This window comes from Aquarana catesbeiana, linkage group LG08 (genome assembly GCF_042186555.1).
Source record: "Aquarana catesbeiana isolate 2022-GZ linkage group LG08, ASM4218655v1, whole genome shotgun sequence".
In the NCBI taxonomy this organism is placed as follows: Eukaryota; Metazoa; Chordata; class Amphibia; order Anura; family Ranidae; genus Aquarana; species Aquarana catesbeiana.
Window position 1 is genome coordinate 53,076,175 of NC_133331.1, and position 24,303 is coordinate 53,100,477.

General features: G+C 42.5%; 1 protein-coding gene across 3 annotated transcripts in view; it reads right to left on the reverse strand.

Annotated features, from left to right (window-relative positions):
• VWA2 (von Willebrand factor A domain containing 2) overlaps positions 1 to 24,303 on the reverse strand; it is a 95,975-nt gene that overhangs the window by 65,245 nt on the left and 6,427 nt on the right. For 2 of the 3 annotated variants that reach the window (XM_073595852.1, XM_073595849.1), the window contains exon 2: positions 19,926 to 20,003. The exons of the other annotated variant lie outside the window; for it this stretch is intronic. In XM_073595852.1, coding sequence (XP_073451953.1) covers positions 19,926 to 19,927 — 2 coding nt within the window. In that variant the 5' untranslated portion in view covers positions 19,928 to 20,003. The remainder of the gene's footprint in view (positions 1 to 19,925; positions 20,004 to 24,303) is intronic. 3 annotated transcript variants of the gene reach the window in all.

Below are 24,303 nucleotides of genomic sequence, written 5' to 3' on the forward strand. Positions count from 1 at the left end.
CATACATTCCACTAAAATCTGGTAAAATCGGGGTGTTCTATAACAGGCAGTCTCCTGGTTACGAACACAATAGGGACTGTAGGTTTGATCTTAAGTGGAATTTGTGTGTAAGTCGGAACAGTGCATTTTTAAGTGTAACTCCAGCCTGTGCATGGAAGTGGGATATTCCGGGCATGCAGTTATGTTATCTGCGCTCTTCTGGCCATGCAGTACATGTAGTACTACTGTAGTGTGGGATGTGTCCGGCGCTGCAAGACAGCTGCTTGGAGGTATCTAGGACCAGCATGGAGCACAAGCGACCGGCACGGAGGTACGTTTCGTTTGTAAATCAGGGAGTGCCTGATTTTATATATATATATATATATATATATTTTTTTTTTAGCAGAGACCCTAGAGAATAAAATGGTAATCGTATGTCACAATGTATTTGCGCAGCCGTCTTTCAAATGCAATTGGTTTGTAAGAAATACACTTTAATGAACAAGGAAAAAACAAAACAGTAAAGTTAGCCAATTTTTTTGCATAATATGAAAGATGAGGTTATGCCGATTAGCTAGATACCCAACATTTAATGCTTTAAAATTACACCCACTCGTGAAATGGCGACAAACTACGGTACTTAAAAAAATCCCCAAAGGCGACACGAGAATTATTGCTCTCGCTCTATTGATCGTGATGATAACTCAGATGTGTGATTTGAACACAGTTTACATTTGCAGGCGCCACTTATATATGTGTTCGCTTCATGCGTGTGAGCGCGGAGGGATGGGGCGCTTTAAATTTTTTTGATCATTTGTTATTTAATTTTTTTATTTTTACATTGTCCCTTTAATTTTTTTATTTTTGATCACTTTTATTGCTGTCATAAGGAATGTAAACATCCTTTGTGACAGTAATAGGCAGTGACAGGTACTCTTTATGGAGAGATATGGGGTCTGGGACCCCAAATCCCTTCTTTGCACTTAAAAGCATTCAAAACGCCAAGTTTGGCTGTTTTGAATGCCGTCATTATTTAAAATCTGGCGCCTTTAAGTCTTCAGTAAACCGGAAGTGATGTCCTGACTTCGCTTCCGGGTTACTAGATCCGAGACCCGATCCCGGCATTGTTCGGGTCACTGGCCAGCCGGCGGGCGTGCCGACTGGTCCGCAGGTGGCGGCTCCCGCTACTTGGCATAACAGTCGAGCGGCTGCTTAGCCGCATCGGTTGTTATTACAAGAAAGTCGACCATCAGCTCTAAAAAAAAACAAAAAAAAAAAAAAAAAACGGTACCAGGGTGATGCCTCGGTACAACGCCTTCAAGGCGAAGGACGCATGTTTGCATTACGGTGGCGTGAAGGGGTTAATAAACTACACTTAGAAGGTGGAACCATCGCTCTCTCTCTTTCTTTACCCATGTACTCTTTACAGAATCACATGGGGTCCTAATATAGAGAGGAGCAGCAGCTATACTAAGTGTTGTCATCCATCACAACGTAGATTTTCCAGGTACTATTTAAATTGTCTATTGGGGAAACACAGGACTTTTAATCATTTTTGTACCATCTTTTTTATTATATATGCTCTGCTTTAAAAGATGTATTAACTGAATAACTATATAAACTATTTTTGTATGCCTAGGGGGGCCCTATAGCCCAGGGAACCAACACGACAGGCCAGCCTTGAAGAGTCACTTTGCACAGCACATGTACATACAGAGCAGATTACCCTGATGTTACACGTATGAGGAGGGGAGGATTCCTCCCTCTCTGATCTTATCTGTCCCTCATCAGGGACTTCCGAGCAGATCCTCCTCCATCGGTATGATCAGACGGCAGGGCCGAAACCTCAGCACAAGACCTTTCATGTCTTCAAGATAATCTCTGAAGAAAATGTGTCTTCTGACAAGACGGGACACCAACAGAAGAGGAAATTATTATCATCTTATTCACAGAACAGGACCTGCGGACATTTAAGTTTTAGTAGCAGAGTCTAACCCAGATTGTCTTCTGCGCCCGGGTATAAAGAGATTTTGTGGTAACTATTTAGAGCCATGTGAAAAGGAATGTACACCCCATGAAAATTGCTGCCATTTTCTACATATTTGTACAGGCAAAGATTACATCTTGATTTAAATAGTGCTTATAAATAAAAGCAAAATACTTGAACAAATGACACATAAAATTGACAAAAAGTGAAAAATCGAAATGATGAAAATGAAGATTTACCATATGGAAAAAGTACATTCTAAACATTTGCCACGCTTTAAAGCAATGAATTTAGAACAAAATATTCCAGATTGGGTGCCACTGCCAATGATTAATACCTCCTTAAGCACTGAGTTTCCTTCAGCCAACAGATTTGTCCATCCGCGCTACACAGCATGGATGGGCGAATCTCCTGTTGTGGCTATTGTATTGTGACAGCCTGTACCTGCAGCTGTCAGAATACGAGAACAGCGGCTGCCCCTACCTACAAGTCACTTCTGCTAAATTCCAATGCCAAGGATAGCTATAAATACTTAAAAAGTGTTAGCTGGACTTCAAAGTACTGTATGTGAAAAAGATAACAGAAAAAGTAATCCGGATGGCCGTACTCAAACAAAAATCTCTTTATTAATGACAGTCCATACAGCAAAAAGCATAAAATATGAGTAACACCAGTGGTTACGGTGTGAAGCGCGTTAGAGATCTATTTTATCCTTTTTGCTGTATGGACTGTCATTAATAGATTTTTGTTGGAGTGCAGCCATCCAGATTACTTTTTCTTTTATATGCTACTTGCATACTGAGCAGGCACCCATACCTGACGGGGGAGGAGATATTGGGTCTCAGACACCTGGAGCGGGTTTTCCTGTTTATGTGAAAGTGATGATGGGAAATTCATTTTTCCATGCACAGGTTTATATTCACAGCTTCAGTCCCTTCTTTAACCACTTAAGGACCGGGCATATTTTTCAGACTTGGTGTTTACAAGTTAAATCTTTTTTTTGCTCGGAAATTACTTAGAACCCCCAAACATTGTATATATATTTTTTTCAGACACCCTACAGAATAAAATGGCGGTCGCTGCAATCCTTTGTGTCACACCGTATTTGCGCAGAGGTCTTACAAGCGCAATTTGTTTTGGGAAAAAATACACTTTTTTAAATTAAAAAATAAGACAACAGTAAAGTTAGCCCAATTTTTTTTTGATATTGTGAAAGATAATGTTACGCCGAGTAAATTGATACCCAACATGTCGCGCCCGCTTGTGGAATGGCGACAAACTTTGACCCTTAAATATCTTTAGACGATGTTTAACATTTTTTATATGTTATCCGGTTTTGAGTTAAAGAGGAGATCAAGCACTAGAATTATTGCTCTCGCTCGAAGGATCGCGGCGATACCTCACGTGTGGTTTGAACACAGTTTTCATATGCAGGCGCGACTTACGTATGCGTTGGCTTCTGCACGCGAGCTCGGCGGGACGGGCGCTTCACTTTTTTTTTTTTTCTTATTTATTTTACTTTTTTATTTTGACACTGTCCTTTAAAAAAAAAAAATTGGGTCACTTTTATTCCTATTAAAAGGAATGTAAACATCCCTTGTAATAGTAAAAAAGCATTACAGGACCTTAAAATGTGAGATATGGGGTCAAAGACCTCAGATCTAACATTTACACTAAAATGCAATAAAAAGAAAAAAAAAAAATTAAATGTCTTTTTTTTTTTTGCAAAATTTTTTTTCCCCTTCAAGACCATTGGACGGAAGGGAAGTTTGACGTCGCTTCCGCCATCCAATGGTGTGGAGCCGAGCGGGGGCCACCTTTCCCTCACTCAGGATCCAGCCTGTGAGGGGAGAGGACCCGATCATCTCCGCCGCTACCGATGGCTCCGGTAGGCGGTGGAGCCCCTCTCCCGCCCCCGATAAAAGTGATCCTGCGGTGAATCTGCCGCTGAGGCCACTTTTATCTGAAAGAGGACGTCTGCTATTGAAGAGGATACTGGGGTTATGGCAGCCATCTGCTGCCACAATAACGGTATTCCACTTCAAACAGCTGACGTACAACTGCGGCGGGCAGTCCTTAAGTAGTTAATGACATAATATTTGTTCAATCAATTTTATAACATGGAAAAACACCCTTGAGAGTCCTGGGATAAGCATCTAACCATTCTTCTTTAGAAGATCCTGACCTGGTACACAGGCATATGGCTTCTGAGGCATCTTCACAATGAACACCTTAGAGCAGGGGTGTCAAAAACTCAACCTCATCGTGGGCCACATCAGCATTAGTTGCTCTCAAAGAGCTGGTTGTAGATAGTTGCAAGACCAGATGTCCATAGCACCCCCACCCCCCATTACATCAGATGTAAAGAGCCCCCCCACCAGAGGTCAAGAGTGGGCCCACCCTCCCTTACATCAGAGTGCACCCCCTTACCTTGTGCTGCTGCTAGGAAGAAGCTGGGGGTGGAGCTTGAAAGCAGAAAGTGCAGGATCTGGAGGAGGAACAGAGGAGGGCTGGAGTCAGCTGCTGGAGTCTGCTGAATTGTGGGAACAGGGGAGGCGGAGAGGAGGGGGTGCAGCACCTGCACAGAGGCACGCAGGATCTGTAGGAGGACTTCTGTCCCCCTCTCTGCTGCAGACTGCTGAGACAAGTTGGGGGCGGAGAGAAGGAGGTGCCACAACTGCATGAGAGGTGCAAGGGCCACATGAAATGGCCTAGCGGGTCGGATTAGTCCCATGGGCCCTGCGTTTGACACAAGTCCTTAAGGGTATATAAGCTTTGTTGTGGAAGGGAAGACTGGGAATACACTGGCATACAGTTCAGGCACTGAGCAACAGGCCAGACAGAACCAACTGTTGGTCTTATAACCCAGGGCTTGACAAATTTGCTTGGAATCTAGGAGCCAGCTAAAAAAGTTAGGAGCCAGGTTTTTTTTTAAACGACCGACAAAGCTTTATTTTCAATATAAAAAATAACTAATCTTAAATTTACACAGAAAAAGACCGCCCCGCTAGAGGCCCGAATAGCGTCACTAAAACAACGGTAAAGCAGCGCTAAAAATAGCGCCGCTTTACCGCCGACGCCCCCTGCGGCTCGGTGTCAAAGGGCTCTAAGGGTCCGATCAGGTCCGCCTGAAAAACAGACAGGCGAACCTGATCAGACAGCCCGTGTGAACGGGACCAAGCAGGGAGATAACAAATAAATTAATTTTAATTAGGAAAAAAATAAATAAACAGTTTTTATATAAATATAAATGAATAAAAATAAAGTCTATTATGAAAAAAAAAAAAAAAGGCTATCCCCACATTCACTTCCTTCTCTTCTCCACTTTGGGAAGGAGATGGGCAGTGAAAACAGGCAGGTATTTCGCATTAGCATTGCATTAGCATTGCTGGTTGCAATACCAACGGCCACCACAAGATGGCGCCAGATTTCAGAAGGACTCCAGAACTACCGAAGAAGGCCGCAAAGCCGGGGCCTCAATTACCGGCCGGCGCGGCCCGACGCGATCGCACGGGGGGGGGGTGTCGGAGTCCGCACAGAGACAGGATACCCCCCAGCTGTGCCGCCCCAGGCGCCAGGTCGCTAATTCTAGTCGCAAATGCGACCTGGCGCCCGGGGTTTGTCGAGCCCTGTTATAACCAATAAGCCAGAACTGGCAGTGTTTAGGGAAAGCTCTTGCGTAGCATTTTAGTTAACTATTTGACCTCTGGAAGATATACCCCCCTTCATGACCAGGTCATTTTTTTGCAATATGGTACTTTAACTGACAATTGTGCGGTTACACAGCACTGTACACAAATAAAATGTATGTCCTTTTTCCCCACACAAATAAAGCTTTCTTTTGGTGGTATTTGCTCTTTTTTTTTTGGATCAAAAAAATAAAAAAAAGAAACAATTTTTTTTTTCACTTTCTGCTATAAAACATATCCATAAAATAAAAGGAAAAATCCAAATGTCATCATTTTAGCCCAATATGTATTCTGCTACTGCTACATATTTTTGGTAAAAAAAAAAAATCCCAATAAGGGATATTGATTGGCTTGTGCAAAAGTTATAGCATCTACAAAGTATGGGATATTATTATTTATTTTTTTACTAGTAATGGCGGCGACCAGCAACTTATAGCGGGACTGCAATATTGTGGCAGACAGTGAATAAAACCTAATCATCCCTTGTAGGGCAAAAGTATAAAGCGCATAATGAAGTGACACTGTGTGATTCAAAACAACAATTGAAATACAGTAAATATTAATAACCAATAATAAAGATAATAATAAATTGAGTCTGGAAAACCATACGAATTTGGCAAATCAACCACTCAAGTCCATATAAATCCAAAATATGTGTTGATATGGAGTTATATGGACTTGAGTGGTTGATTTGCCAAATGCGTATGGTTTTCCAGACTCAATTTATTATTATCTTTATTATTGGTTATTAATATTTACTGTATTTCAATCACACAGTGTCACTTCATTATGTACTTTATACTTTTGCCCTACAAGGGATGATTAGGTTTTATTCACTGTTTCTATACACGTAAGACCTTTCGAATATATATATATATATATATATATATATATATATATATATATATATATATATATATATATATATATATATATATATATATATATATATAGCGCTACACTTTTATTTTTTATTTTTAACCCTAACCTGAGTCTATAGGTGTGTTAGCTTCTAATTGTGATATATATTTTCTTGTATTTTTTAGCGCAGCACTGTACTTACCTCCCTATTGAATATTGTGGCAGACAAATTGGACACTGACACTTTTTGGGGACCAGTGACAATAATACAGTGATAACTGCTAAAAAAAATATGCACTGTACTAATGACACTGGCTGGGAAGGAGTTAACATCAGGGGCAATCAAAGGGATAACTGTGTGCCTAGCCTGTGCTTTCTCACTGTGGGGGGAGGTGCTTTTACTATAGGAAGGCAGCGATCAATGTTTCTGTTTTGCAGGAACACAGGATCAATACCTTCTCTACTGACAGAATGCAAGTTGCCTAGAAGTGTGAGATCATCTAAGGCACTGCTGTCTCTGACTGCTAGTGTCACCAGGTTTGGAGTGAGATTTGGTGATGTCACTACTGTGCTGCTCACGGTTCTCCTTGATGGAGAGGAAGTTGTACCCGAGGACCTGCAATACAAGGATCTTCCCTGCTTACGCTTCCTCCATTCTGTGATTTGTGCTTCCTCTATCATCACACCACCAGTTGTCATTTCCACCTGACACGAGGAAGCAAAGCCCTGCCTCTACCAAGATGGCCGCCTCCACACAAACGCGCACTGCAGAAAAAGGCATGGTGACTGTCCATGGCCCACCCCTTTCATTCACTGGATTTCAATTCTTTCGATCATGGAGGTTCAGTATCACATGTGGGTTTTACCTAGGGCGGTCTCCAAGCAATTATAGTCTAGTGTAGAAATGCCCACTCCTTCAGACTGACATCCCCCCGTCACAGCATTTTGACATTTGCATAACTCCGCCCAGGAGCCAGATCACTGCTTGCATTAAGACTGAGGGCCCTTGAGAGGAGAATAGGGGCAGTGTGCTATTATGTTTTCAGGATGTTATAGACAACACCTTGCTGGCCCCTCCCACCATAATTTGCTTGCACTGCATAGAGACCCATTGATGACACCATTGGATCTCCAATTAATGAACAATGAATATTGAAAGGTTTTATTTAACCACTTTAGCCCCGGAAGGTTTTACCCCCTTAATCACCAGGCCACTTTCTGCAATACGGCACTGCGTTACTTTAACTGACAATTGTGTCCTCTTTTTCCCACAAGCAGAGCTTTCTTTTGGTGGTATTTAATCACCTCTGTGGTTTTTATTTTTGTGCTATAAAAAAAAAAAAAAAAAAAAAAAAGAAAGAAAAAAGACCGACAATTTTGAAAAAAAAAAACAAAAAAAAAACTATATTTACTTTTTGCTATAAAAACATATCCAATAACACAAATTTAAAAAAAAAAAAAATCGAATTTCTTTATCAATTTAGGCCAATATTTATTCTGCTACATATGTTTGGTAAAAAAAAAATCCCAATTAGCATACATTGATTGGTTTTTGCATCTACAAACTACAGGTGATACTCGAAAAATTAGAATATCGTGCAAAATTTCATTTATTTCACTAATGCAACTTAAAAGGTGAAATTAATATTTAAGATAGTTCAAGCCGTGATTTGTCATAATTGTGATGATTATGGCTTACAGTTCATGAAAACCCCAAATCCACAATCTCAGAAAATTATAACATTACATGCAATCAATAAAACAAGGATTGTACATAGAACAATATCGGACCTCTGAAAAGTATAAGCATGCATATGTACTCAGTACTTGGTTTGGGCCCCTTTTGCAGTAATTACTGCCTCAATGCAGCATGGCATAGAAGCTATCAGCCTGTGGCACTGCTGAGGTGTTAAGGAAGACCAGGATGCTTCAATAGCGGCCTTCAGCTCTTCTGCAGTGTTCGGTCTCATGTCTCTCATCTTTCTCTTGGCAATGCCCCATAGATTCTCTATTGGGTTTCGGTCAGACGAGTTTGCTGGCCAATCAAGCACAGTAATCCCACAGTCATTGAACCAGGTTTTGGCGCTTTTGGCAGTGTGGGCAGGTGCCAAATCCTACTGGAAAATGAAATCGGCATCCTCATAGAGCCCGTCTGTGAAAGGAAGCATGAAGTGCTCCAAAATCTCCAGGTAAATGGCTGCGTTGACCCTGGACTTAATGAAGCACAGTGGACCAACACCTGCAGATGACATGGCTCCCCAAATCAACACAGACTGTGGAAACTTCACACGTGACTTCAAGCATCTTGCAGTGTGTGCCTCTCCATTCTTCCTCCATACTCTGGGACCTTGGTTTCCAAATGAGATGCAAAATTTGTTCTCATCAGAAAAGAGGACTTTGGACCACTGAGCAACAGACCAGGTCTGTTTTTCTTTAGCCCAGGTAAGACGCTTCTGACATTGTTGTTCAGGAGTGGCTTCACAAGAGGAACATTTGAAGCCCATGTCCAGGATCCGTCTGTGTGTGGTGGCTCTAGTCTTGATGCACTGACTCCAGCCTCAGTACACTCCTTATGAAAGTCCCAAACATTTTGAATGGCCTTTTCCTGACAATCCCCTCCAGGCTGCGGTCATCCCTGCTGCTTGTGCACCTTTTTCTTCCACACTTTTCCCTTCCACATAACTTTCTATTAATGTGCTTTGATACAGCACTTTGGGAACATAGAACTTCTTTTGCCTTTTGAGGCTTTCCCTCTTTATGGAGGGTGTCAATGATGGTTTCCTGCACAACTGTCAGGTCAGCAGTCTTTCCCATGATTGTGATTTCTACTGGACCAGACTGAGAGACCATTTAATAGCTCAGGAACCCTTTGCAGGTGTTATTGACTTAAATAGCTGATTAAATTGGGAGACTTTGAGCCTAGAATATTGCACCTTTTCATAATATTCTAATTTTCTGAGATTGTGGATTTGGGGTTTTCACGAGCTGTAAGCCATAATCATCACAATTATGACAAATCACGGCTTGAACTATCTTGCTTTGCATGTAATGAGTATCTCATATATTAGTTTCAACTTTTAAGTTGCATTAGTGACATAAATGAACTTTTGCATGATATTCTAATTTTTCGAGTATCACATGGGATATTTTTATGGCATTTTTATCCTTACTAGTAATGGCAGCGATCAGCGATTTTTAGCGGGACTGACATTGCGGAAGACAAATTGGACACTAAGTGAAACTTTTTGGGGAAAAGTAACACCAATACAGTAATCAGTGCTAAAAAAAAAAAAAAAAAAAAAAAAAAAAAAAAAAAAAGCACTGTCACTATATAATTGACACTGGCAGGAAAGGGGTTAACATCAGGTGCGATCAAAGGGTTAGGTGTGCTACTAGGGTGTGTTCTCTAACTGTGTGGGGGATGGACTGACTGGCGGAAAAGACATCTGTGTTCCTGATTAATACAAGCTCTCGCTTCCTCTGACAGACCAGCGGTCTGCCTTGTTTACATAGGCAGACCGCCGTTCTGCCTCTCCAGCAAACGATCAGCGGATTCCGGCTGCCAGACCGGCTGATTGGCCTCCGGCTGTGTCCAATCACAGCACGAGCAGGTCTCCGGCAATATGCGTGCACACCCCAGACCCAGGAAGAGGAAACAACGTACAGGTACGTTTACGGCAGGCAGGCCGCCCTGCCCCAGTATATGTGCGGTACAGAAACGGTTAAACATTTACTTGGAAAATTTATTTTGGGGCGGGGGAACACCAGGATAAACCTACAATAAAATTCAGCTTTTCTGCCTTTCCCCTAATCCATCTGCATTACACTCTAAAGTCTATCCTAACCATGGATGTAGATGTAACTGCTGTACTTCTTGTACTGTTCAAAGGTTATTCTCATTGCTGGATATAACAAAAATACAAAAAAAAAAAAAAGTTTCATGCATACCCAAACTCGAACACAGAAACTTTTCTTATTTGGCCCCCTTTATTCTGTTAAATATATCAAAGAAAATGTTTTGTTGTATCTTTTCATCTAAGCGCAAAACAATATCTGTTGATCCTGCCCAAAATCTTTTCTGTTATTATTTGCTTTGTTCACAGTTTCCCCAACCATAGATCCCCTGGCAGCAATAGATGCCCACAGCAACAATAGACCCCCTCACAACAAAATACCCTCCAAGCAATAACAGATCCACCCCAGCAACAAAACATCTACAAGCATCAATAGATACCACCCCCCCAGCAGTCTGCAACATAAAACCTCCTCGCCAGCAAAAATAGTCCTCCCCAGCATCAATAGACCCCCTCGCCAGCAACAATATATTTCCAAAAAATAATAGATCCCCAGCAGCTAGATCAATAGACCCTCCAACACCCTTTTACATACATGCAGTTCTGAAACTGCGTTCCCCAGTGTTCCTGCTTGCTTCTGATAACCTGATACAGAAGGTAAAGTGAGTGTTGTCCCCCTAGGAAGGGAAGTGTGTTACTTTAGCGGTTTGGGTGTATAGCGCACAAGAAACTTTGAGCGTTTTCAGCTGTACGCACCCACTGAGAACCAACCCCCTGAAATTCACCAGCAAAAGAAAAAACAGATCTAGAAGTTTCTAGGGACACCTGAAGTAATTTCTAAATGCCTTTCTACTGCTCTGTAGTCACTTGGGGAATGTTTGCTGAACATTTGAAATACACTTGTGCGAGAGTGACATCAATTCTTATCAGTGTGAACTCTACAAGTGCCCACTTCTTACATCCTACAGAACATTGTGCCCTTCACTGCTTCAAGGGATCTTCCACTCCAAAGCAGCCTATAAAGGGCCTCCTTCGATGGTATTGGGCCCCGGCCCGCATTGCCAAGTTGAATCCATCTTATAGTGATAGATGCTTCCGTGGCTGCGGTCAGCAAGGAGACGAAATGTATATTTGGTGGTCCTGTTCCCACTTTGTTGGATTCTGGTCAAGGGTTTTTTGGGCTTCTGTTCACCCTTTTACCATCCGCAAGGACGCCAAATTAGCACTGCTCCATTGTCCAAACCCGGGCCTCTTTTTATACCAGCAGAAATTGGCCACCTACATAATTATGGCTGCTAAACATACAATCGCGAGGGCCTGGAAGAAAATGCCTATTTCGTTCGTAGCGGTCTAGAGCACCCTGACGACCCTCATGATCCACAAAAAAACTTCAAGTATCCTCAATGATACTCATGCTTAATTCCTTAAAGTGTAGACTCCATGGTGGTCTTACGTCCTTCCTCCCCTGTGCCCAACCAGCCTAGGACTCCCAAACTAATCCTCCTCAACCCCCAGCCTGAGGGAACTCCCCTCCCCCTTCCTCTCCTATGCTCTACCTTTTCTCACAACCCCCCTTCTCTTCTCTGGACTCCCTGTCCGCCACTCTGTTCTTCTCTCCTTATTAGTAAAAACATGACACCGCGTACACAAACACTGGTTAGGCACAAATTTAACCCTTTGATTGGACTAGATGTTTAACCCCTTCCCAGCCAGCGTCATTAGTACAGGGACTGTGTATATTTTTAGCACTAATCACTTTATTAGTGTCACCGGTTTCCACAAAGTGTCAGTTAGTGTCAGACTGTCCACCGCAATATCGCAGTCCCGCTATAAGTCGCTGATCGCCGCCATTACAAGTATAAGAAAAATTCCAGTATATATCCCATAGATGTAGATGCTATAACTTTTGTACAAACCAATCAATATTTTTTTACCAAAAATATGTAGCAGAATACATACGGACCTAAATTTAAGAAATTAGATTTTTTACTTTTTTTTTTTTATTTATTTTATTAGATAGGTTTTATAGCAGGAAGTAAAAAATATATTTTTTTTTTCAAAATTGTCGGTCTTTTTTGTTTATAGCATAAAAAAAAAAAAATCCAGTGGTGATCAAATACCACCAAAAGAAAGCTCTATTTGTGTGGGGGATTACATAAAATTTCAGCTATGTACAGCACAATTGACAGTTAAAGTAACATAGTGCCATATAGGAAGAAATGGCCTGGTCATGAGAGGGGGGGGGGGGTTAGGCTTTCAGAGGTTAATTTTTTTTTTTTACATTTGCTATTTATTTTTGGAATATTTGTATGCACAAAGGAGTACAGTGTAATACTTACTAGGAAAATGTGCATTCCAAGTCACAAAGTAACAAGGGTTCAATGGAAAAAGGAATTCACTGGAAAACAGCGGCAGGGTTAGTGTACAGGACATTGATTAAGCCTTAGTTTACACCTACAGGTGCAACCAAGCGCAGGTGCGTTACTGCATGTTTTTCACTTTCCAGTGCGTGACGTATGTACAAGCCGTATATGTACCTACTTGAGAAAATCATGGACAAAAAAATGCAGTTTGGTGCATGAGAAAAATCCACATTTGCCGATGTGTGGGGGTGCCACTAAAATTGAATGACAGCATTGCGCATCTACTAAGGGGCAGTGCGTTTCTTTGTCCGTCAGTAAAGTGCACAATTCTGAGACACACATAGATGTGAACCTTGCCTTAGAGCTTCCAAGGGGTTCTTGAGGAATTTTCGAAGGAAGTGGAATTTGACTGTTGAAAAGGCTCAGGAAAGGAAAACCTTTGAACTACAAAAGATAATTCTGTTTGACACAAGAGATAATGGACTGAATGTGGATCTCAGCTTTCTAAATCACAGCAGATAGTTCTATGACTATTCTCACCTCTGAGACTCCCCCATCATTCCATAGCTCCCTTCTATTCTCCTTATCTGACAAAGTGGATGTATATTTCAGACATGAAACCTGAACAAAGTATATCCCCTATATAGTGTGTACTTATCCCAATACAGAGCACTAAGGCCCCTTTCACACTTGTGCGACTTGTCCTGTGATTTGGGACTGCAAAGTCGCATGACAAGTCGGTCCCCATGTTTGCAAATGAGTACCATTCAAAAAAGTGCGACTTCAAGTCTTAAAGCTGCAAGTCTTTTTGGGGATGTCTCTACCAGCTTTGCACATCTAGAGAGTGACATTTTTGCCCATTCTTCTTTGCAAAATAGCTCAAGCTCTGTCAGATTGGATCATCTGTGAATAGCAATTTTCAAGTCTAGTCACAGATTCTCAATTGGATTTAGGTCTGTTCTGGACTTTGGACCATTCTAAAACATAAATATGCTTTGATCTAAACCATTCCATTGTAGCTCTGGCTGTATGTTTAGGGTCGTTGTCCTGCTGGACGGTGATCCTCCACCCCAGTCTCAAGTCTTTTGCAGACTCTAATGCCCCGTACACACGAGCGGAAATTCCGCCAGCAAAAGTCCGATGAGAGCTTTTGGTCCGAAAATGCGACCATGTGTATGCTCCATCTGACTTTTACTGGCGGAATTACAGCCAGCAAAAGATTGAGAGCATGTTCTCAATTTTTCGGTCGGAAAAAGCTCCGATCGGAAATTCTGATCGTCTACCAATTCCGACGCACAAAATTCCAACGCATGCTTGGAAACATTGAACTTCATTTTCACGGCTCGTCGTAGTGTTGTACATTACTGCGTTCAGCAAACTTTTGTGTGACCGTGTGTATACAAGGCAAGCTTGAGCGGAATTCCGTCGGAAAAACCATCCAAGATTTTTCCAACGGAAATTCTGGTCGTGTGTGCGCTGCATAACAGGTTTTCTTCCAAGAATGCCCTGTATTTGGTTCCATCCATCTTCCCATCAACTCTGACCAGCTTCCTTGTCCCTGCTGAAAAGCATCCCCACAACATGATGCTACCACCATGTTTCACAGTGGGGATGGTGTGTTCAAGGTGATGTGCAGTGTTAGTTTAAGGCCACACTGCTGTTTCACCGCTGTGTCCACCGCATAGCTTCTCACAAACTGCAAACAGGACTTTTAATGGTTTTCTTTCAACAATGGCTTTCTTCTTGCCACTCTTCCCCACAGGTCAGATTAGTGGAGAGCACGACTAATAGTTGTCCTGTGGACAGATTCTCCCACCTGATCTGTGGATCTCTGCAGCTTTTCCGGAGCTACCATGGGCCTCTTGGCTGCTTCTCTGATGAATGCTCTCCTTGCCCGGCCTGTCAGTTTAGGTGGACGGCCATGTCTTCATAGGTTTGCAGTTGTGCCATACTCTTTCCATTTTCAGATGATGGATTGAAAAATATCCCAAGCTTTGAACATTTTGCGGAGCAAGCTGCGCAAAATGTTCAAAGCTTGGGATATTTTTTTTATAACCTAACCCTGCTTTAAAGTTCTCCAGAACTTTATCTCTGACCTGTCTGGTGTGGTACTTGTTCTTCATGATGCTGTTTGTTCTCTAAGGTTCTCTAACAAACCTCTGAGGGCTTCACAAAACAGCGGTATGTATACTGAGATTAAATTAAAGACAGGTTGACTCTATTTAATAATTAGGTGACTTCTGGCAATTGGTTTCACTAGATCTTAGTGAGGGGTATCAGTATAAAGGGGGCTGAATACAAATGAAGGCCACATTTTCCCATATTTATTTGTAAAACTTTTTGAAAACCATTTTTCATTTTCCTTACACTAAACAATTGTGTGCCACTTTGTGTTGGTCTATCACATAAAATCCCAATAAATTACATTTACGTTTTTGGTTGTAATATGACAAAATGTGGAAAAAAAAAAATCAAGGGGTACGAATACTTTTTAAGGCACTGTATGTAGGAGGATTTTTCCTGTGTTTACCTGAGGCCAGTCACATCACTGGGAATACAAGTTTACAAATACTTTAAAGTGGTTGTAAACCCTTTACAACCACTTTTTACTACAGGTAAGCCTATAAGGCTTACCTGTAGCTACCCCGGTTTAGGAGATATCCCCTGTATCTGCATGTGCCGACGTCATCAGCACACGCGCACTGAAGCAATGGCACGTACGTGCCGTTGCTTTAGTTAGTGTGCCGTTACCAGCGGCTCCCGCGTGGGAGTGACCTCATCGCGGCTCCGGCCAATCATAGGACCGGAACGTGCGACACCCGGAAGTAACTCCAGGAGTGATGTCGCCGGCCGGAGCGGTGTACGAGGACAGCTGCGGGGGCTTTGATCTAAGGTAAGTAATTCATAATGAGCTAGTATGCTATGCATACTAGCTCAATAAGCCTTTGTCTTGCAGGTTTTTTTTTGTAAGTGGGTTTACAACCACTTTAAAGCTGAACTGCAGTACCAAGTGTGAAATGCACACATCAATGCAGCACTGTATCCACGAACCCTGTCGCTGCCAGAGCCCGTTTTTGCATTTTTTGCATGTGTATTGAAAAAGAAAATCATTTTAGACCTGAAGAATAAATAAAACCCCCAAACATATTTTTTGAAAGGATATATCCTCGAGAATAAAATGGTGGTAGTTCCATTTTTTTATGTCACATAATATTAGCACAACAGTTTATGAAATGCTATATTTCAGTAAAAAAATAAGCTAAAGTGAATTTTAAAAATGAAAAGAAAAAAACAGTAATATGTTGATAAGGAGGAAAAAGGAGAAACCTGCAAAGGCAAATCATAAGCAGATTGAACTTCAGCTTTAAGAGATCTGACTGCATCGGGGCATCGTGACACAGCCTCACATTACTCTAGTGATTGTCTGCATCTCTTATTCAGCGTGTCCTCCAGATTACGAGAACAGAATAGCAGACGTCTGATATAAACTTAAATGTCCCTGAAAATTGTTTTGTTCTATGATGCCGTGCAGTGACTAGGACAATACACAGGATTATCAGCCCAGGTGTTTCCTGTCTACTGCACAGGTGAAATGAGCTGTGACCAGGGGGCTTTTAATGTAATGGTTCCCGTAACGCATTCTCCTCTCTGGTACACAAGGGTGGGATTATTCTATTACAGAAAACCATTTAGGCCTTCTGCTGCACTATATGTGGCTCTAAACCAACCCAGACGCAGCCTCATTCACACGGGCATATTTAACCACTTGGCTTCCAGAAGGTTTTACCCCCTTCATGACCAGAGCATTGTCTTTCTATTCAGCTCTGTGCCACTTTAACTGGCAATTGCTCAGGCATGTAATATTGTACACAAATTGAATTTATATCATTTTTTTTTCACACAAGTAGAGTTTTCTTTTGGTGGTATTTACTTTTTGCTATATATAAAATTGAAAAAATACTGAAAATTTTGAAGAAAAAAAAATCATGTTTTTCTTTTTTTCTGTTCATTTTGCAAAAAAAATAATGGTTCTTCATAAATTTAGATCAAAATTCTGCTAAATTTCTTTGGTAAAAATAACCCAAATCAGTGTAAATTATTTAGTGTATCAGTGTATATTATTTAGTCTGTAGGAAAGTTATAGAGTCTACAAACATGTTGTCTATATTTGGAAAGTTGATCAGTCCTAATGTACTGATGAGCTATCTCATTTCTTGAGGCCCTAAAAATGCCAGGACCGAAGAATTGCCCCCCAAATGACCCCTTTTTGGAAAGAGTATTTCATGAGAGGCATGGCGATTTTTTTTGAAGTTATTTTTTCTCACCATTTTTTGGGAAGAGATGGGGGGGGGGGGGGGGGGGGGGGGCAATCCATGACTCTGTGTGTGAATGGGCGGGGCCAATCCACAGCTGTATGAATAGACACACACAGCAGCGTCTCGGGAGCGAGCCTGCCTGGGTGCCCCCAGTGCAAGCTGCTTGCTCTGGGGGCACTCGGCAGGAGCACCGGCAGAGGACCCAAGAAGAGAATTGGGGCTGCTCTGTGCAAAACCATTAGAGAGTGCAGGTAAGTATAACATGTTTATTAGTTTAATATCACTTTAACTGATACTGAAGTTTAACTGAATTATAAAAAAAAGCAACCAAAAATACAGGAATGACTTTACCGAACGATAAGGTTTATATTGTACCCTGTTTCCCCGAAAATAAAACCTAGCGTGATTGTCAGTGATGGCTGCAATATAAGCCCTACCCCCCAATTAAGCCCTACCCTGTTTCCCCAAAAATAAGCCCTACCCTGAAAATAAGACCTACAAGGACTTTAACTAGGGCTTATTTGGGGGGTAGGGCTTATATTGCAGCCATCACCGACAATCACGCTAGGTCTTATTTTCGGTGAAACAGGGTAGTTGTAGAGCAGCTCCGTTTTTTTTCCCCACAAAAAGCTTTTTTTAACTATTGAATCCACCCTGTCTTCCTTCCTATGGAATGGTACTCAACCTCTTATCGCCACGTCCTCCCTACAGGCATCTAAATCAGTTGGAGGCCTTGCCTGTCCAAATTTATGTAACTATTTTATTGCATCTCAACTTACTTATGTATATTATTGGTTACACTCTGACCCCCTCCACTGCCCTCCTATCTGCTTTTTTTTTGGTCTCTCCACCTCTCTCAAAGAGGAGTTGCACAGAGCGGTAGGATCTAGATGTTTTTACGATCCTCCCCTATAAATGTGGCTTTTCTGGCCTGGAGAGAGGGAGAAAAAATACTTACACAGCCGTCTCCGGGGAGGTCGCCACAAACTCCCTTATGGAGAAACCCTAACCTCCCTGAGCTCTATGGTCATCCTGACTTGTCCATTTGGTGTCATTTTTGTTATCACCCACCTCTCTCATACAGTCAATGATAAGTTTTTTGTGTCTTTTGAAACTCTAAGGAGTGGTCATAGTATCGATAAAAAATTCTTTTTCAAATATCTTCTGCTTCGGCACGCCATTCGAATACAGTTTGGGACTTTGACCCTAGAGCTCATGGAGTCTCCTATTGAAGATTTATCTTATCCAGAAACTTCAAAATTGGTTACCACATTTTATGGTAGTCTTCAGTTGGCAGGGGCCAACCCCTTTCAGAATTCTCATGGAAAATGGCTATTGCTACTGCCTGAGCTTTCTGAGGGCTGGGAGGAAGCCACTGAGGTTTGCTTTCAAGATGTAATTAGCACTGCAGATCAATTTATTCAATTTAAGTTTATTCACCATTTACATTATACCCCAGCTAAACTGGGATTAGGATCAGATACTGTTTGCTCAAGATGCGGACTTGCTGATGCGGATCTATGTCACATGTTTTGGAACTGTCCAGGACTGACAACTTTCTGGAAGGATTAATTTGGTTTCTTTGAGAATAAGATTAATCCTCCAATACCTCAGACCCCGGAAGATGGACCTTTAGGTATACTGAATGATTTTTGTCCCTAGAACTTATGCAAGGACTCCGATACGTATATTCAGGGGTGTAACTAGAAATAGCAGGGCCCCATAGCAAAATGTTGCATGGGGCCCCCCTGCAAACAGCCCCCCCCCCACAGCTGCCCTAGTGTCAATGCAGCGTGACCTGTGCCCAATGCAGCGTGACCTGTGCCCAATGCAGCGTGACCTGTGCCCAATACAGAGTGACCTGTGCCCCATACAGCGTGACCTGTGCCCCATACAGCCTGGTCTGCCTGTGCCCCATACAGCCCCACCTAGGCAGAGGAAGAGGCAAGCCACCCGGATCAGCAGAGAGCGGGATTGCCCGCTGTAATCGCTTTCATTTGAATTTCCTGTCTTCCCGGGGCTCATCGTCACATAGCCCCACCTCTTGGCCCGACGCCTTTCATGACGTCTCATGTCCCGCATTGGATCGGCGTTCTGGCTATCAAAGGCACCGGGCCAAAAGGTGGAGCTATGTGACGTGAGCCCCGGGAACACTGGAAGTTCTAACGAAAGCTCTTACATCGGGCAATTCAGCCCTCTGCTGATACGGACAGCTCGCCTCTTCCTTTCCTCTCTCTTCCCCTGGCTGGGAGACTGTGCCGGCGGTGCTCTTATCCTCACTGGGCCCCACTCGGCTGCGGGCCCCATAGCGCCTGCATGGGTCGCTATGGTGGTAGTTACGCCCCTGCGTATATTGTTGTTTTTTACACGTAAAGTAATCTTGTTACACTGGAAGGATGCTGCTCTTCCCACGACTCTGGTTGGATGTTTCTGAAACATTTTGGGGAGATGTCCTGTCTTCCCAACTTATTTGATCAGAGTTTACGTCAATATAGTCCGTGGTCCTACATGGATGGCAGGCATTGTTTAGGTAGGCTGTTTTGTTTCTATTTTAAATGAACTTTTATGTTGGTTATTCCAGGGAACATAATCCAAATGTTGGGGGTGTGTACGTGGTATGGGTATGAACGTTTATACCCGGTTGTATCTGGGGTTCCTGGCGCTGGTCATTTCTATAATTTGGCATTAAATACTCCCACCTCCTACCACCTTTTTCCTAAGAATGTGTGGGAGCCTGGAGGGTCTTTAAGCTCCAATAATTATGTTTATCCAAATATGCAATATCTGTGTTTACTGGTTTTATTTACATACTTTGCCTTATATCTATGGTGCCTGTGTATATTGTTCTTGTGTTGCGTTTATGAAAAACATCTAAATAAACAAACACCTTTCAAAAAAACAAAAAAGGTGTATATTGTAAATTGAGGACTACATACATTACAGCCTCTTGTAGGACTGGTCAGGTGGACAATGGCTGTGCTGACCTCGCTGGTCCCACTCCCAGGGACAGTAACCTAGAGAGGAATTAGCAGACGTGATTTGGGAACACAAAAGGTATGCACAGATCAAAAAATGGTGGGGGAAGGTGATAAGTTGTAGGTATCCTGAACTTTGTTGCCTCAGGGGTATAAAGGTAACAAAAGGGCGAAAAGGAGTACAAACACCACCAGGGCATAAAGACAAGGTAGAATCTTCATCATTACTATTACAATCCTGTAGTGTTTTCACTACATGACCAACTCTCTGACTACACTACAACTAAGCTAAGAAATCCCTATGCTCCCAACAACTGATTCCTGGCATTTTAGTGGAAGGCTGCAAATGTCAGGGACAATCATGAATTCCATTGCATACTAGCATATTATGTTAAACTTACCTTAAAACGAAGTCCTCCGAGAAGTCAGCGCTGCAGGCACTCCCATCTTGCTTCTGGGTTTGCAGACTCCAGCTGTGACTGGCCAGAACCACGATGACGTCACTCCCCTGCTTGCATGCCGGAGCCGCCATTCACGGCACGGGGCTCTGAAGGAAAGGCACGGGTGGCCGTTCCTTCAAAGCGCATGCACAGTGATGTCACTGGCTGCATGTACAGTAAATATCTCTTACACAGTGCACGTTTAGGAGATATTTACACTGCCTATAGGTAAGCATTATAACAGGTTTACCTATAGGTAAAATTCGCCAAAGGAAGTTTACTTCCACTTTAAAGTTCTATTACTGGCCTTTCCTTATTGCAGGGAATTCCCCTCACTTCTTGTGCAAGTGACATGCAGCAAAAGAGTAGGACTCTTTCTGCTGGCCCTGTGAGATTAATTGCGAGTACTCAGGCCTACAATTCGATGGGCAGATGTCTGCCTCAGTGTGACTTCACCAACAGGAATGGCAGCAGAGACTTTATTCTACTGCTATTGTGTCTGTCTACCTGCATGCTCCCCCATCCACCTGTGTGCTGTCACCAATGTAAGAAGGGCACAGACAATGACCGCCGATGTAATGCCGCGTACACACGAGCGGACTTTTCGACGGACGGACTAGGCCCGGTGGACCAGACTCTGTCCGACAATTCGACCGTGTGTGGGCTCCAGCGGACTTTTTGTTCTAAAAAGTCAGACGGACCTAAAAATAAAACATGTTTCAAACCTTTCCGACGGACTTGAGTCCGGTCAAAAAGTCCGCTCGTCTGTATGCTAGTCCGACGGACCAAAACCGATGCTAGGGCAGCTACTGGCTTCTGGCTACGAACTTCCTTATTTTAGTCCGGTCATACGTCATTGCGTACGAATCCGTCGGACTTTGGTTGATCGTGTGTAGGCAAGTCCGTTCATTCGAAAGTCCGTCGGAAAGTCTGCCCATGTGTACGTGGCAAGGGATGCAACAGACACTGACCAGCAATGTAAGGGAGGCAACAGACACTGACCAGCAATGCTAGAATCAACAGACACCAACCAGCAATGTAAGGGAGGCAACAGACACTGACCACACGTCAGGGGTACAGAAAGACCACCAATGTTGTGGGGCACAGACACTGACCACCAATGTCGGGGGCACAGACACTGACCACCAATGTCGGGTTCACAGACACTGACCACCAATGTCGGGGGCACAGACACTGACCACCAATGTAAGGGAGGCACAGACACTGACCACTAATGAAAAGGAGGTACAGACTCTCCGGTCATGGATGATAAAACGTGGGGGGGGGGGGCACTAGATGATCTTGTCCCGGCACTGCATAGTAGGCCACTTTACTTATATTTAATATTATTACTGCCGGTACAGTTGTGTTTTTTGCACATGTATAAAAAAATATATATTTTAGGCTTGAAAAATAGATAAAACCCCCAAACATGATATATTTTTAGGAAAGAAAAGAACCTGGAAAATAATAGTGGTAATTCCAATTTTTATGACACACTATTAGCAGAATGGTTTATCAAGTACTGCCTGTGAACTGATTTGCAACCAATAATTTGACAAATTGTATCTGTTTGTGGAAAAAATGTACATGTTCAGCTAACTGCACTATGTTCGTTCTGGCTGGTCAGTCAATGGAGAATAAGGCCGTTAAGGAGGAGTCAGCTTCTGAGAGTATCATGAACAGGCAAATCTGTTTAGGAAGGAGAACAGTCTGCAGTTACTCCATACAGCAGAGTCACAAATTGATTCTCAGATCCATTCTGCTCTGAGAGGGATTGTGATCTGACACAAGACCGATGGACTATGTAGATGGGTGTTCAGAAATGCATCTAGGAATCACTTTCAAGGTTTGTCCACACCATAAGCCGTGTTATGTTACAGTTACATGCAGTAGATGCACATTGCAATGCAAACCAAACTGCACTGTTACGCACATCTACCACCCGTGTTTTAGCACACTACAATGCACAGAGTATTCCGTTGTGTTTTACATTGTCCTGAACTTAATGAAAGTTAGTGCAGGACTGATTTTATTTTAAATGCATGACACTACTTTCATTTTAAATGGGCTTTCTAATGTGACAGGCTTCAATACAAAAAAAAAGTATATACTGTAGTGTGTAACTCAACCCTTAAAGTGTGACTAAACCCACACCAGTAAAATCAGTCTGAATATGCAGTAAAGCATGCTTGTTATACTGACTAGGGGTGCAACGGATCGTCATCGATCCATGATCCGATCCGTGGAGGTTGATCCGTACGGGACACTCGCGATCCGCGGAGCGCTCTGTGGCCTCGGCCATAGGAAAGGCCGCGGCTTTGTCCTAGCTCCGGAGCGGTGGCCATCTTGGTACACCCGGCGGCCATTTAGCACGTGATCTCTCCCCTCTGTGTACAGTGGAGGGGAGAGATCGGATGGCAGCAGTGCCAATACTCTGCAATGCCTGCCAATACTTTGCTGCAATACCCTGCCAATACCCTGCTGCAATGCCCTGACAATACTCTGCAATGCCCTGACAATACTCTGCCAATAGGGAGATTGTGGATATTACAGTGGGGGAGATTTTTTTTTTTGTTGATCTGAAAATGATCCAAACCGTGACTCCTGATCCTAAGGAACAATTCGAACCGTGAGTTTTTTGATCCGTTGCACCCCTAATACTGACTGTGGAACCTAAGGGGTTAATCCTCTGCATTGTGTTAAAAGGCTATTTGATCCTGTCTTCTCTGATCCTCCCCTTCTTCCACTGACTCCAGAATAGGTCCGGATAAGACAGAGCCTTTGTCAGGCTGCACATGCTCAGTTTGGTGTGTCTTGCTTTTCTTGGGAGCGTGCATGTGATCAGAGGGTAAGGGGTCCTGGATCCTGACAGAACAGCCAGTGCAGTATGAAAACTCCTCCTACAAGCTTTAACCAGACACAGATAGATATCACAAGACTGCCATATACTGCTGATGAGAAAAGGTATTTAGCAGTTTATTTACTAAAATAATTGCATTTCAACGTTCTGTGTACTGTGGGAGACCAGATATAGTGAATGCCGGGTCCTGGGTTTAACACTTTAACCACGTAAGGACCAGCCTCGTTTTGGATTTTAGGCGTTTACAGGTTTAAAACAGGTTTTTTTGCTAGAAAATTAATTAGAACCCCCAAACATTATAGATTGTTTTTTTTCTAACACCCTAGAGAATAAAATGGTGGTCATTGAAATACTTTTTTTTGCACCGTATTTGCGCAGCGGTCTTATAAGCGCACTTTTTTTGGAAAAATTCACTTTTTTGAATAAAAAAAAATAAGACAACAGTAAAGTTAGCCCAATTTTTTTTTACATTGTGAAATATAATGTTACGCCAAGTAAATTGATACCCAACATGTCATGCTTCAAAATTGCACCCGCTCGTGGAATGGCGTCAAACTTTTACCCTTAAAATTCTCCATAGGCGACGTTTAAAAAATTCTACAGGTTGCATGTTTTGCATTACAGAGGAGGTCTAGGGCTAGAATTATTGCTCTTGCTCTACCGGTCGCGGCAATACCACACGTGTGGTTTGACCACCGTTTTCATATGCGGGGCGCTACTCGCGTATGCGTTCGCTTCTGCGCGCGAGCTCGTCGGGACGGGGGGGGGGGGGGGGGGGGTTTAAAAAAAAATTTTTTTAAATATTTTTATTATTTATTTTACAATATTTTATTTATTTTTACACTGTTTTAAAAAAAAAAAAAAGGTGTCACTTTTATTCCTATTACAAGGAATGTAAACATCCCTTGTAATAGAAAAAAGCATGACTGGACCTCTTAAATATGAGATCTGGTGTCAAAGAGTCCTCAGATCTCATATTTGGACTAAAATGCAAAAAAAAAAAAAAAAAAGTCGTCCAATGGTATGGAGATGAGTG